The 15,452-nt window shown below is 40.0% G+C and overlaps 1 protein-coding gene across 1 annotated transcript in view; it reads right to left on the bottom strand.

The window, feature by feature from the left end:
• Positions 1 to 15,452, bottom strand: part of FBXL13 (F-box and leucine rich repeat protein 13) — a 277,423-nt gene that overhangs the window by 215,816 nt on the left and 46,155 nt on the right. Inside the window, exons 5-7 of the mRNA XM_030932545.1 lie at positions 14,725 to 14,873; positions 13,221 to 13,330; positions 10,851 to 11,018 (exon numbers count right to left, since the gene is read on the bottom strand). Of these exons, the coding sequence (XP_030788405.1) occupies positions 10,851 to 11,018; positions 13,221 to 13,330; positions 14,725 to 14,873 (427 nt within the window). The remainder of the gene's footprint in view (positions 1 to 10,850; positions 11,019 to 13,220; positions 13,331 to 14,724; positions 14,874 to 15,452) is intronic.

The raw sequence follows: 15,452 nt of genomic DNA, 5'->3' as shown, positions 1-15,452 counted from the left end.
ATAAAGAAAATCACATAAAGGCACATCATAATCAAACTGCTGAAAACTTAATGATAAAGACAGAAATCTTAAAAGCAACAAGAAGAAAAGACACATTACTTACAAAAGCAGAAAAAAAATTTAGCCCCTAACCAGTTTAAAGCAATGCTAGTCAGAGGATGATGGAATTGTATCTTAAAATAGAATGAATAAACTTAAAGAAAAAACTGTCAGCCTAGAATTCTATAAATAAAGGCAAAATGTTTTTTCAGAAAAATGAAACTGAGAAAACTTAGCAATAACAGACTTGAGCTTCAAGAAATATTAAGGGAGGTTCTTTATGATGAAGAAAAATAGTTCCAGATGAAAACTCAGATCTAAAGAAAAAGAAAGAGTACCAAAAATGAACAATTTGTGGAGAAATATAAAATATGTTTTTCTGGGGTTTTAATTTCTCTAAAAAATAATTGAATCCCTTCTGTTACCCTTTTCCTTTCTCCTTCCCATACAGTTCAATCCTAAAGTCATTAGGTTGGGCCAAGCAGAGTAGGCATCCATGCCAGATGAAGGGTATGGGAGGAGCTGAAGTGGCCCAGGGCAGGAATATCAGAACAAGTGTGGAAAGGAGGGTATCCAATCAGTGGGCCATCCTGGCTCAGAGTTTGGAGCTCAAGAAAGGTGAGGAGGGTGTCTCCAAGGAGGAATGGCCTAGAGTGAAATATCAGAGCCCAAGTGGGAAAAGGAAGGCAAATTGAGGAGGCATGGTTTATTGTGGGGTATTGGAGCCCAAGGCAGGTGATAGATGGAGCCCAAGAAGAAGTGAACAGCCCAAATCCAAGTCCTGTGCCACTGAGATGATGCCATGAGACCATGTCTATGATCTTTCTAACAAAAACACCTAACATTAGTCTACTCATGCAGATATTATACATAAAACAAGTCCAAATTGAGAGACATTCTACAATAAAACATGCCTAATATTTATGTCAAGGTTATGAAAATTAAAGAAAGATTGGGGAACTATTCCAAACTGAAGGAGGCCAAGAAGACATGACAACCAAATGCAACATATGAACTGGACAGGGTCCTTTTGCTAGAACATGTGGGACAACTGAAGAAACCTGAATTGGGAGGATTTTGATGGTCATCTGTAAAAGCATGCCCTGTTTATAGGAAATACATCAATAATATTCATGGTTGATGAGGCATCATGTCGGTAACTTACTCTCAAATTATTCAGGAAAAAATGTTCTTTGTACTGTGTTTGCAACTTTCCTATAAGTTTGAGATTGCTAAAAATAGAAAAATGTATGCTGGATAAAATGTAATTGACTATTTTTTTTTCTTTTGTGAGATGGAGACTCGCTCTGTAATCCAGGCTAGAGTGCAGTGGTGCGATCTCGGCTCACTGCAACCTCCACCTCCAGGGTTCAAGAGATTCTCTCGCCTCAGCCTCCCGAGTAGCCAGGACTATAGGTGCACACCAACACGCCCAGCCAATTTTTGTATTTTTAGTAGAGACAGGGTTTCACCATGTTGGGCAGGCTGGTCTCAAACTCCCGACCTCAGGTGATCTGCCTGCCTCAGCCTCCCAAAGTGCTGGGATTACAGGTGTGAGCCACCGTGCCTGGCCTATAATTGACTATTTAAAGCAAAAATAAATTATATTGTAGAATTTATAAATCTATAAAAGCAAAATAAATGACAATAATAGCACAACACACAAGAGGGAGAAAATAAAAGCATAGTCTTGTTAGGTCCTTTAATATAAAGTGGCATAACATTATTTGAAGATAGTCCATGCTATCTAAAATGCATATTGTAAATCCTAGAGCAGCCACTGATTAACAAAGGAACATTAGCAGTCAGAGGCACAGGAGTTCACAGGAAAAAAAAAAAAAAAGATAGCTGCGTGAGTGTAGGAAGGAGTAAGTGATATGGCTTAGAAAAACAACTAAGAATGACATACTAATATGACATTTAAAAAGACAAATAGGTGAGGGGGCCAAGATGGCAAATTAGAAACAGCTCATGTACACCACTCTCACAGAGAGAAAACAAAAGGGCTAGTGAACACTGACCCTGCAGGCCAACCATCTGAGAAACAACATTTGATCCATCAAGGCAGCAGGGGAACACAGATTGCAGAGAGGAATGAAGCTGGGGACCAGCCTGTCTGGGCTCAGCATGGAGTCAGGAGAACCACTACAACATGAGAAAGGGTGAGTGGGTGAGAGCCCCCAGGGGGATTCATACTGTTCACAAGGACTTGTGCAAGACTGGGAATGGGAAAATCCCCCCAGCTTCCCCCAACACCCTGCTACCACACTTTACACTGAGGCAGAAAGCCAGTCAGACATTTTTGAGGGGCAGCTCCTTAGTGCAAGGGGACCTCTACAAGGTTTGGGCCCTGGAGCAGACCAGCACCAGCACTACAGCCCCAACAGAGGCTGCGGTTGCAGTACCTGGAAGCAGTAAAATTGTTCCACCCCTTCTTGCCGGACAGGGCTAGGCAGTTTCCAGCCCAGCAGTCCTACTTCAGCCCTTACTCAGCCAGCCACCCAACCCACCTCTGCCACTTGGAGCCCGGTAGGCAACACTTGCTAGAGCTTGCAACCCAGTGGTCCCACTTTTGTATGAACTCAGCTGGGGGGTGCAGTCTCCTGTTGTCCTAGGAAACACCTGGACAGTAGGGCAGGTGTCCCCACCTGCCCCCACCACTGGTAGCCAGGCTGGCAATACCTACTAGAGCTTGCAGCCCAGCAGCCCGACGTCTGTGTGAACTAAGCCAGAAGGCATAGCTTCCTGTTGGTCCAGGAAACACCTGGATGGCAGGCAGAGCCCATGACCCCACCCACCCCACTACTGGTAACCAAGTGCCAGAGCTTCCAGCTCAGTGGTCCTGCTTCTGTATGAACTCGAATGCAGGGCACAGCTTCCTGCTGTCCCGGGAAATACCTGGATGGCAGAGTGTGCAACCCCACCCACTCCCGCCACTGGTAACCAGGCAGACAATGCCTGCTAGATGTTTTGGACCCGTGTTCCCACTCCTATGTGAACTCAGCTAGAGGGCAGAGCTTCCTGTTGTCCCAGGAAATACCCAGATGGCAGGGTGAGCATCCCCAGCCACCACCACCACCAGCAGACAGGTAAGCCATGCCTGCTACAGCCTACAGACCAGCAATCCTACTTCTGCTTGAATTTGCTGAGAAGTGCAGCCTCCTATTGCCCTGGAAACACCTGGATGGCAGGGTGGCCAACTCCACCTACCCCTGCCTCTCATAGCCAGATGGGCCACACCCATTAGAGCTTCCAACCCAGCAGTATCACTTCTGCCTGAATTCTACCTCAGTCTATAGTGCGGTAGGGGGGTTTAGGGGGAAACCAAGGGGATTCTGCCATTCCCAGTTTCGCACAGGTGCCTGTGGAGAGTATGAATCCCCCTGGGGGCGCTCACCCACTCACTCTTTCCCATGTTGCAGTGGTTCTCCTGGTTCCATGCTGAGCCCAGACAGGTTGGTCCCCAGCTTCATTCCTCTCTACAATCTGTGTTCCCCAGCAATCTCATGTTTTCCCAGGAAGCACACAGACAGAAGACAAGGGTTGATCTGGCAAGGATATGGCTTATATGCCAACTGCAGCCCCTGCCTGATTGAGCCCTGTGGAACAGAACACCCAACAAAAGAAACATGGGCATGGAGACAGTATTCAGAGGTGGGGGGGTCCTCCAACATCCAGGAGTATACTAGAATCAAGGCCAGTCAACAGACCACCTTATTCTATAATCAAACCCCTAGGGCATCAAAGAAGAAAAAAGCAAAAAAATCCATCCAACAGACAGCAGTTTCAAAGATTAAAGAGTCATCAGCCCACACAAATGAGAAAGAACCAGTATAAGAACTCTGGCAACTCAAAAAGCCAGTGTCTTCTTACCTCCAAACAATCGCCCTAGTTCCCTAGCAATGATTCTTAACCAGGCTGAAATGGGTGAGATGTCAGATGTAGAATACAGAATAAGGACAGGAATGAAGATCATCAATATACAGGAGATAGTTAAAACCCAATCGAAGAAATCTAAGGAGTATAATGAAACAATACAGGAGGTGGTAGACCAAATGGCCATTGTAAGAAACAGGCCAGGCGTGGTGGCTCACATCTGTAATCCCAGCACTTTGGGAGGCCGAGGTGGGTTGATCACCTGAGGTCAGGAGTTTGAGACCAGCCTGGTCAATATGGCAAAACCCCGTCTCTACTAAATACAAAAAATTAGCTGGGTTTGGTGGCACATGCCTATAATCCCAGCTACTCGGGAGGCTGAGGTGGGAGAATAGTTTGAACCCAGAAGGTGGAGGCTACAGTAAGCCGAGATTGCACCACTGCATTCCAGCCTGGGAGACAGAGTGAGACTCTGTCTCAAAAAAGAAAGAAAAGAAAAGAAAGAAAGAAATTGATCTGATAGAGTGAAAAACACAATAATGTACTTGTAGGTACTAACAGCAGAATCAACCAGGCTGAGGAAAGAATCTCAGAGCTTGAAAACTGGCTCCCCTAAATAATTCAGTCAGATGAAAATAAAGAAAAAAACAATAAAGAATAATGAACAAAACCTCCAAGAAATATGGGATTATGTAAACAGACCAAATCTATGACTCACTGGTGTCCTTGAAAGAGAAAAGAGAGGGAGAGAAACCAAGGAACTTGGAAAACATTATTTCAGGATATCGTCCATGAAAATTTCCCCTATCTTGCCAGAGAGGCCAACATTCAAATTCAGGAAATGCAGAGAACCCCTGAACAAATGCTACTAAAGAAGGCCATTCCAAGACACATAATCATCAGATTCTCCAAGGTCAAAATGAAAAGAAAAAAGGCAGCTAGGCCTGGACGCAGTGGCTCATGCCTGTAATTCCAGCACTTTGGGAGGCCAAGGCTGGTGGATCACCTGAGGTCAGGAGTTCGAGACCAGCCTCACCAACATGGAGAAATTCCATTGCTACTAAAAATACAAAATTAGCCGGGCGTGGTGGCACGTGCCTGTAATCCCAGCTACTCAGGAGGCTAAGGCGGGAGAATCGCTTGAACCCGGGAGGTGGAGGTTGCAGTGAGCCGAGGTTGTGCCACTACACTCCAGCCTGGGTGACAGAGCAAAACTCCAACTCAAAAAAAAAAAAAAAAATAGGCAACTAGAAAGAAAGGGCAGGTCACCTGCTAAGGGAACCCCATCAGGCTAACAGCAGACCTGTCGGCAGAAACCCTACAAGCCAGAAGAGATTGGGGGGCCTATATTCAGCATTCTTAAAAAACATAATTTTCAACCAAGAATTTCATATCCAGCCAAGCTGTTTCCTAAACAAAGGAGAAATAAGATACTTTTCAGACAAGCAAATGCTAAGGGAATCTGTTACCAACAGACATGCCTTACAAGAGGTGCTGAAGAAAGCACTGAATATGGAAAGGAAAGACCATTACCAGCCACTATAAAAATACACTTAAGTACATAGACCAGTGATACTCTAAAGCAGCCACACAAACAAGTCTGCATAATAACCAGCTAATAACATGATGACGGGATCAAATCCACATGTATCAATACTAATCTTGAATGTAAATGGGCTAAATGGGCTAAATGCCCCCAATTAAAAGGCACAGAGTAGAAAGCAAAACCCAGTGGTATACTGTCTTAAAGAGACCCATGCAGTGACACCTATAGGCTTAAAGTAACAGGATGGAGAAAAATTTACCAAGCAAACAGTAAACATAAAAAGGCAGGGGCTGCTATTTTAATTTCATGCAAAACAGACTTCAAACCAACAAAGATCAAGAAAAGATAAAGAAGGGCATTAAATAATGGTAAAGGACTCAATTCAACAACAAGACCTAACTATCCTAAATATATATGCACCCAACCCAGATTCATAAAGCCAGTTCCTAGAGACCTACAAAGAGACTTAGATAACTACACAATAATAGTGGGAGCTTTGAATACCCCCAATGACAGTATTGAACAGATCATCGAAGCAGAAAAATAACACAAATATTCAGGACCTGAACTCAACGCTTGACCAAATGGACCTCATATAAATCTACAGAACTTTCCATCCAAAAACAACAGAACATACATTTTTCACATCTGCACATGGTCCATACTCTAAAATCAACTGCACATATTGGGCATAAAACAATCCTCACCATATTCCCCAAAACCAAAATCATACCAACCAAGCTCTCAGACAATGCAGTAAATATAGAAATTAATGCTAAGACTATCAATCAAAAGCATACAATTACATGGAAATTAAAAACCTGCTCCTAAATGGCTTTTGGATAAATAATGAAATTAAGGCAGAAATCAAGAAATTCTTTTAAACTAATGAGAAAAAAGATACAAGATCTCAGAACTTCTGGGACACAGCCAAAGCAGTGTTAAGAGGGAAGTTTACAGCACTAAACACCCACATCAAAAAGTTAGAAAGATCTCAAATTAACAACCTAGTATCACAACTAGAGGAACTAGAGAAACAAGAACAACCCCAAGACTAGCAGAAGACAAAAAATAACCAAAGTCAGAGATGAACTAAAGGAAATTAAGAGGCAAAAAACCATACAAAAATCAATAAATCCAGGAGCTTTTTCTTTGAAAGAATTAATAATACAAGGTAGACTGGTAGGTAAACTAATTTAAAAAAAAGAGAGAGAAGATCCAAATAAACACCATCAGAAATGGCAAGGGGTGCATTACCACTGATCCCCCTAGAAATACAAAAAACCCTCAGAGATTATTATGAACACTTCTATACCTAAAAGAAATGGATAAATTCCTGGAAACATACAACCTCCAAAGATTGAACCAGGAAGAAGATTGAATCCCTGTAAAGACTAATATTGAGTTCCAAAATCAAATCAGTAAGCCATGACAGTAAGATTGTAAAAAGGCCAGGCATAGTGGCCTTTCTATACCAGAAAAATACAAAAATTAGCCAGGTATAGTGGCACATGCCTGTAGTTCCAGCTACCTGGAGGCTGAGGTGGGAGGACTGCTTGAGTCTGGGGGGTTGAGGCTGCAGTGAGCCATGATTACACTACTGCACTCTAGCCTGGGTGACAGAGCAAGATCCTCTCTCAAACAAAAAAATCAAATCAGTAATAAAAGCCTACCAAACAGAAAAAGCCCATGACCAAATGGATTCACAGCTGAATTCTATAAGATGTATAATGAAGAGCTGGTACCATTCTCATTGAAATTATTCTAAAAAATTGAGGAGGAGGAATGCCTCCCTAACTCATTCTATGAGGCCAACATTATCCTGATACGAAAACCCAGCAGAGATACAACAAAAAAAGAAAACTTCGGGCCAATATGCTTGAGGAATATGGATGCAAAAATCCTCAAGAAAATACTAGCAAACCGAATCCAGCAGCACATCAAAAAGCTTTTCCACCATGATCAAGTAGGCGTCATCCCTAAGATGGAAGGTTGGTTCAACATACACAAATCAATAAATGTGATACACCACATAAAGAGAACTAAAAACAACCACACAATCATCTCAATAGATTTAGAAAAGGTTTTCAACAAAATTCAACATCCCTTCATGTTAAAAACCCTCAACAAACTAGGCACTGAAGGAACATACCTCAAATAATAAGAGCCATTCATGAAAAACCCACAGCCAACATTCTACTGAACGGGCAAAAGCTGAAGGCATTTCCCTTGAAAACCAGAACAAGACAAGGATGCCCTCTCTCACCACTCCTATTCAACATAGTACTGGACGTCCTAGCTAGAGAAATCAGGCAATAGAAATAAATAAAAGACACTCAAAGGAACACAGAAAGTCAAACTCCCTGTTTGCAGACAATATGATTCTATGCTTAGAAAACCCCATAATCTCTGCCCAAAAGCTCTTTAATCTGACAAACAACTTCAACAAAGTTTCGGGATAGAAAATCACTGTACTGGCTGTGCACAGTGACTCATGCCAGTAATCCCAGCACTTTGGGAGGCTGAGGCAGGTAGATCACTTGAGGCCAGGAGTTCGGACCAGCCTGGCCAACATAGCTAAACCCTGTCTCTACTAAAAATACAAAAACTAGCTGGGTTTGGTGGCCCACACCTGTAATTCCAGCTATTTCGGTGGATGAGGCATGAGAATCGCTTGAACCCGGGAAGCAGAGGTTGCAGTAAGCCAAAGCCACACCACTGGACTCCAGCCTGGGTGACAGAGTGAGACTCTGTATCTACACTGAGAGCCAAATTAAGAATTCAATTTCATTCACAACAGCCACAAAAAAAAGGATAAAATAAATAGGAATACAGCTATAACCAGCCATAACCAAGGAGGTGAAAGACGTCTACAACAAGATTTACAAAACACTGAAAGAAAGAAAACACAAATGACACAAACAAATGGATAAACAACCCATGCTCATGGATAGGAAGAATCAATATTGTTAAAATGGCCATACTGCCCAAAGCAATTTACAGATTCAATGCTATGCCTATCAAACTACCAATGACATTTTTCACAGAATTAGAAAAAACTATTTTAAAATTCATCAGGAACCACAAAAGGGCCCAAATAGCCAAGGTAATCCTAAGTGGAAAGAACAATGCTGGAGACATCACATTACCCAACTTCAAACTATACTATAAGGCTATGGTAACCAAAACAACATGGTTCTGTTACAAAAACGGAAATATAGACAAATGGAACAGAATAAAGAGCCCAGAAACAATGCCATACATCTACACAATCAAGAAAAACAAGCAACAGGGAAATAACTCTTCATTCAATAAATGATACTGGGATAACTGGCTAGCCATATGTGGAATATTGAAACTGGACCCCCTCCTTACACCACATACAAAAATCAACTCAATATAGATTCAAGACTTAAATGTAAAACTTAAAACTATAACAACCCTGGAAGATAACCTAGGAAATACCATTCTGGGCATAGAACTTGGCAAAAATTTCATAATGAAGATGCCAAAAGCAATTGCAACAAAAACAAAAATTAACAAATGGGACCTAATTAAACAAAAGAGCTTCTACCAGCAAAAGAAACTATCAACAGAATAAACAGACAACCTACAGAATGGGATAAAACATTTGTGAACTACACATCCAACCGAAGTCTAATATCCAGAATCTATAAGGATCTTAAATTTACAAGAAAAAAACAATACCATTAAAAGAGCGGGCAAAGCACACAAACACTTCTCAAAAGAAGACATATGCGCAACCAATGAGCATATGAAAAAATGCTCAACATCACTAATCATTAGAGAAATGTAAATCTCACACCAGTTAAAATGGCTATTATTAAAAAGTAAGAAAATAACAGATACTGGCAAGGTTACAGAGAAAGGCAATGCTTACACACTGATGGTGGGAATGTAAATTAGCTCAGCCATTGTGGAAAGCAGTTTGGCGATTTCTCAGACAACATAAAACACAATTGCCATTCAACCCAACAATCCCATTATTGGGTATATGCCCAAAGGAATATAAATTATTCTACCGTAAAGACACATTCATGCATATGGACATCACAGCACTATTCACAATAGCAAAGATATGAAATCAACCTAAATGCCCATCAACAGTAGACTGGATTTTTTAAAATGTGGTATATATATATATACATATATATACACACACATTGAAATACTATGCAGCCATAAAAAAGAATGAGATCATGTCCTTTGCAGCAACATGGATGGAGCTGGAGACCATTATCCTAAGCAAACTAACACAGGGACAGAAAACCAAATACTGCACATTCTCACTTACAAGTGGAAGCCAAACTTCTGAGTACATATGGACACAAAGAAAGGAACAGACACCAGGATCTACTTGACGGTAGAGAGTGGGAGGATGGTGAGGATCAGAAAAGTATCTATTGAATACCAGGCTTATAACCTGGGAGACAAAATAAATCTGTACACCAAACTCCTATGACACGCGATTTACCTACATATAACAAACCTTCCCATGTACTCCCTGAACCTAAAAGTTAAAAAGAGAGAGAGAGAGAAATAATTAGGGCAAAGATGACAGACTTTATTACACAAAGATATAACATTTCTGTCATCAGCCGGGCGCGGTGGTTCATGCCTGTAATCCCAGCACATTGGGAGGCCAAGGTGTGTGGATCACCTGAGGTCAGGAGTTTGAGACCAGCCTGGTCAATATGGTGAAACCCAATCTCTACTAAAAATAGAAAAAATTAGCTGGGCATAGTGGTGGGCACCTGTAATCCCAGCTACACTGGAGGCTGAGGCAGGAGAATCGCTTGAACCCAGGAGGTGGAGGTAGCAGTGAGCCAAGATTGCGCCATTGCACTCCAGCCTGGGCAACAAGAGTGAAACTTCATCTCAAAAAAAAAAAAAAAAAAAAAAAAATTCTGTCACCAAAAGATTCCACAAGCAACACTGAAAGCAAACATCAAGTGTGGGGGAAAAAATCTCCAAATATATTCCAAAGGGCTAATATTGCCAATATAAAGAGCTATTACAAACCAGTAAGAAAATTATAGGAATTACAATGTAAAAACAGACAAGATAGGAACAGGTAATTTGTAAAGGAAGAAATAATGGGCAAAAATAACCTTATTCTAACTGAATGCAATACATCAAGAGTAGGATTATAGTGTGTACACATATATATATATGTATTTTTGGAGATGGAGTTTCGCTATTGTCGCCCAGGCTGGAGTGCAATGGCACCATCTCAGCTCACTGCAACCTCCGCCTCCTGGGTTCAAGCAATTCTCCTGTCTCAGCCTCCCAAGTAGCTGGGATTACAGGCACGCACCACCACACCTGGCCGATTACAGTATATAATGTATAGTGTATTCATACAAACCTGTAATATTGCTCTTTCAGGTAACAGTGAAATGTCACATTTTAGAGTCTCATCTACAAGAGAGCCTTCAGAAGAACTTTGTTCAGGAAAATTGGATTCTTCTGCAGCAGCTCTTTTGAGTATTAACCTATTTTTCCATTTTTTGAATTGAAGTTCATGTTTTAATATCTGCAATGAAAATAATTTTAAAATTCCATGGAATTGCTGTAACGATCAAGAGAGATGACAGACATAAAGCACAGTGCTTGACACAAGAATAGAACAAATTAAACATTATTTATGATTGTCATCATTACCACACAAACTATAATTTTTCATAAGCATGTTTAACATTCTCTGAACTACCAAAGTATTACAGATCATTTCCATTAGTTGTCATAAAACATTGGCACAGGCAGCTACCTTAAAAGGCTGATCTAGTCTCCTCTTTCACAGATGAGGAAGTGAGGACCACAAAGTCAAGGCTCTGGCAATGATAAAACTGGTAATTGGTGTATGGAGTGAAGGTGATTAACATACGGATAACAAAAAAGGGAAGTCAGAAGTAATGTATTTGGGAAATTGCCAAATTTATCATCACAGGAAGTCCCCATTTTAACTCTTGATACACTTCTGAAAACTGTGTAATAAACAAAGGTAGTAAGTATTTCAGTCACAAACATATACACACAACATTGAGGTAATATATATTGATGTAATATATATGTGTGTATGTATGTGTGTGTGTGTGTATACACACACATATTAGAGCCTGAGTTAGAACACATATGGAGCGCTTGACACACAGGTGTTCCCTGCCTCTGCTCCCAGCATACACTTGCCAGCCTCACTCCATTTAAGGGAATGTAGAATGATTGTTAGGTCAATAAATCATGTATCTAGAAAAAAAGTTCTCTAAACACACAAGTAACTATATAATACACATATATCTTAACGATAATATTATTATAGTATATATAATATACATTATATATATTAATGTATATCAACTGTGTGCAAAACATCATGCTCAGCATACAGAGACTACTAAGAGAACAACACTGCCTGCTCTCAGGGATTTTTGGTTTGTTTGTTTTTTGAGAAGGAGTTTTGCTTTTGTTGCCCAGGCTGGAGTGCAGTGGCGTGATCTCGGCTCACTGCAACCTCCACCTCCAGGGTTCAAGAGATTCTCCTGACTCAGCCTCCCAAGTAGCTGGGATTACACGGGCCTGCCACCATGCCTGGCTAATTTTTATATTCAGGGATGTTTAGCTGAAGCGGGTGTACAGGGGCAGACTGGTCATGTACTGTTACCTATTTCACTATTAGACAATCAGTGATCAGGCATAGAGGGCAGTGATCAAAACACTAGCTTAATATACAGAGTGGTGGAAAACACTGAATGAGCAGACTAATATAGTGTTAGGTAGCCAAAGTAGAGCTGTTTCACTGGTAACACTGAGAAGGTAGCGTGCAAAAGGCAAAGCCTACAGGACAGCATACAAGACCACCAGCTCAAAACCTATACATTATAAACTTCCAGAGAGCACCTCAAGTAACCTTTGAGATGCTTAAAGCTCAGCACAGGCTCTAGCACTGTTTCAAGCATACATAAGTAATAAATCTCCTCATACTCTTTTGCTGCATGTATGCTATTGTTGGTCTCAACATATGAACCAAATTCAGGCGAGTGGGAGCATTGATCCATGGGGCAACCACAAAAGAAGGGGATTTAACTTCACCCCACATTCTCTTTCCTATTTACCCTTACTTTGTATTTCAAAGAATATTAATAAAATATCTCCTACTAAATAATGTAACTACAGAAAAAAAATCCAGCATGTTTCTATGTCTGATCATAGTGTTACTCTGAACATACTAAACCAATAGTAAGTAATGATATACTAATAGCTGAAGTAAATTTTAAATTATTAAGTTAAAGAACAAGAATCCCAGCCAGACGCAGTGGCTCACGCCTGTAATCCCAGCACTTTGGGAGGCCGAGGCAGGCAGATCACCTGAGGTCAGGAGTTCAAGACCAGCCTGGCCAACATGGTGAAACCCCGTCTCTACTAAAAACAAAAAAAAATTAGCTGGGTGTGGCGGCAGGCGCCTGTAACCCCAGCTACCTGGGAGGCTGAGACAGGAGAATCGCTTGAACCTGGGAGGCAGAGGTTGCAGTGAGTCGAGATTACGCCATTGCACTCCACCCTGGCCAACAAGAGCAAAACTCTGTCTCAAAAAAATAAATTAAAAAAAAGCAAGAATCCCTTCAAAAGTAGATAATATTCAGGATTTTAGTATTTTCCACACACAGTATTATTATTTGAGGCAACATGAATATAACTGAAAAATCCAGATTCTTAAAAAAATTGTTTCAATATACAATACCAGCTCATCTTCTTTCTTTTTACTCTTAAGTCTTGCTCTATTCCGCCATTTTGTTAGGATAATGGACAGCTTGTGACAATAGATGATCTGTTGTATCCGCAATAGCGTATCTGAAGGAAATTTACTAGATTACTGTATATATTAATAGTTATAGCTGTTTCCAAAAAACACAGTGATTTAATATTCTATCATGTTTATAATATGAGCCAATGTCACATCTGATCATTTTTGTTTGGTTTTATTTACACTTGAAATTAATTACTTTTGATAGCATTAGTACTCTCGAGACTTTATTAACCTGGAAACATCACCTGTGCCCTTAGAAATTAAGATGTAATAGCTGCAATAGAAATGTCAAGACATGTATCATTTCTTTATTTCTTTCTTTATTTATTTATTTATTTATTTTTTTTTTTTTTTTTTTTGAGACGGAGTCTCGCTCTGCCGCCCAGGCTGGAGTGCAGTGGCCAGATCTCAGCTCACTGCAAGCTCCGCCTCCCGGGTTTAGGCCATTCTCCTGCCTCAGCCTCCTGAGTAGCTGGGACTACAGGCGCCCGCCACCTCGCCCGGCTAGTTTTTTGTATTTTTTAGTAGAGATGGGGTTTCACCATGTTAGCCAGGATGGTCTCGATCTCCTGACCTCGTGATCCGCCCGTCTCGGCCTCCCAAAGTGCTGGGATTACAGGCTTGAGCCACCGCGCCCGGTGTCATTTCTTTTTTTTTAAACAAGGTTGTTCTTTGTAAAACCAGAACTTCTGAACTTTTTCATAAGAAATACAGTCATAAGGTAGCATTTAGATCCAATGCCTCTGAATTTAATTTTATGTCCTATGATTAACCAGTTCCTAACCCTTCATTACACTAATGTTAAAATCTTCAGAGGGTCCACTCTAACTGAGATACCAACCACAGCCAGTCAAAAAGAAATGAATCCTTGGTTTGCAACAGCCATAAACAAGTTATTATCAGGAGAGCTGCAAAACAATCTAACCGGAAGACAAGAGCTCTTGCAGCTTATACTGAGTGGGCATGGATCACATTAATGTACCTCCCACTCACTCAGTATAACCCCCAAGGTCTTAAGAGAAAATAATTTTTATTTTTAAGTTTCATCATATATACATTAAATGTAATATTTGTAAAAAGCATAAACCTCTTTACAAAAATAGTCAGTTTTGGTACCTGTCCATATTATTTGGAACCCACCTAGCTCTCTATTACATAAAAAAGCTCATAGTAGATTCTATTTATATTCATGTATACATACACACAAATGCACACAAGATGTGATTTTAAATATGTCTGTTTTCTATTAAAATAAAATCCTTTGAGACAAATTTCATTAAGTATTTTTAAATTAGCAGCTCTACCTTCATTTCATGACAATTGTCTAGACATAAAAAAGACAGGTTCTCTAAGTATACAAAATATGCTTAACTGTTAGTTTTTTTTATTATTTCAATAAATGGATACAAAAAGTAATTGCTACTAAGTAAGAATTTACTTTTAAGTTTTTCTTTCTGGTCTTCCATATAAGAGTGCCAGTGATGAAATACAGATTTCTGAAGTCTGAAATTGTAACATGTCACTGCTCTGTTCATTTTTTCAGCCAGGGCGACATTTTCATTTGTACGAGCTACGTCTCTCCAAGTGCTGCAGGCAGAAGACATTTCCTTAAAAATAATATTCTGATATTAGGGCAATATATCAGTCAATAAATTAAGGGGAACAAAGAACGACATCTCCTTTATGATCTCAAAAGCCACAGCATAGAAAGAAACTTCTACAACTTGGGTATGACCTGAAGAATTCCTAATAGTAATAGAGAAAAATGGAGATTATATGAGTCATATATCTTTTTGGATAAAATAAAGAAATCATGGGATGAAATCATGTTGTCATAATTCCAATTTACCAAAAGAACCACCTAATGATGTCTTTTTTTTAAAAGGAATCTAAATTCCAAAACATATTTGGCTCCAAGGGTTTCAGATAAGTTGACTGTGAAAGTATATTTTTAATTTTAAAGTTTTGTTTTTTAAGAAAAGATAGTTATACCTTAAAGAAGTAAAATACATATTTTAACTAAGTAAAAGCTGATTAAATATAAAAGAAATATATAATACAAAATGGTAGAAACATGATTAAATAGATAAAATCAGCACAACTGGTCCAAAGTGAATTTTTCTTTGTACGGAGGATATCAAGAATAAAAACACAAAGAGGAAGAAA

This window comes from Rhinopithecus roxellana, chromosome 6 (genome assembly GCF_007565055.1).
Source record: "Rhinopithecus roxellana isolate Shanxi Qingling chromosome 6, ASM756505v1, whole genome shotgun sequence".
Taxonomy (NCBI): Eukaryota; Metazoa; Chordata; class Mammalia; order Primates; family Cercopithecidae; genus Rhinopithecus; species Rhinopithecus roxellana.
Note: the sequence above shows the minus strand (reverse complement) of the source record. Positions and strands in the feature narration are given on the sequence as shown.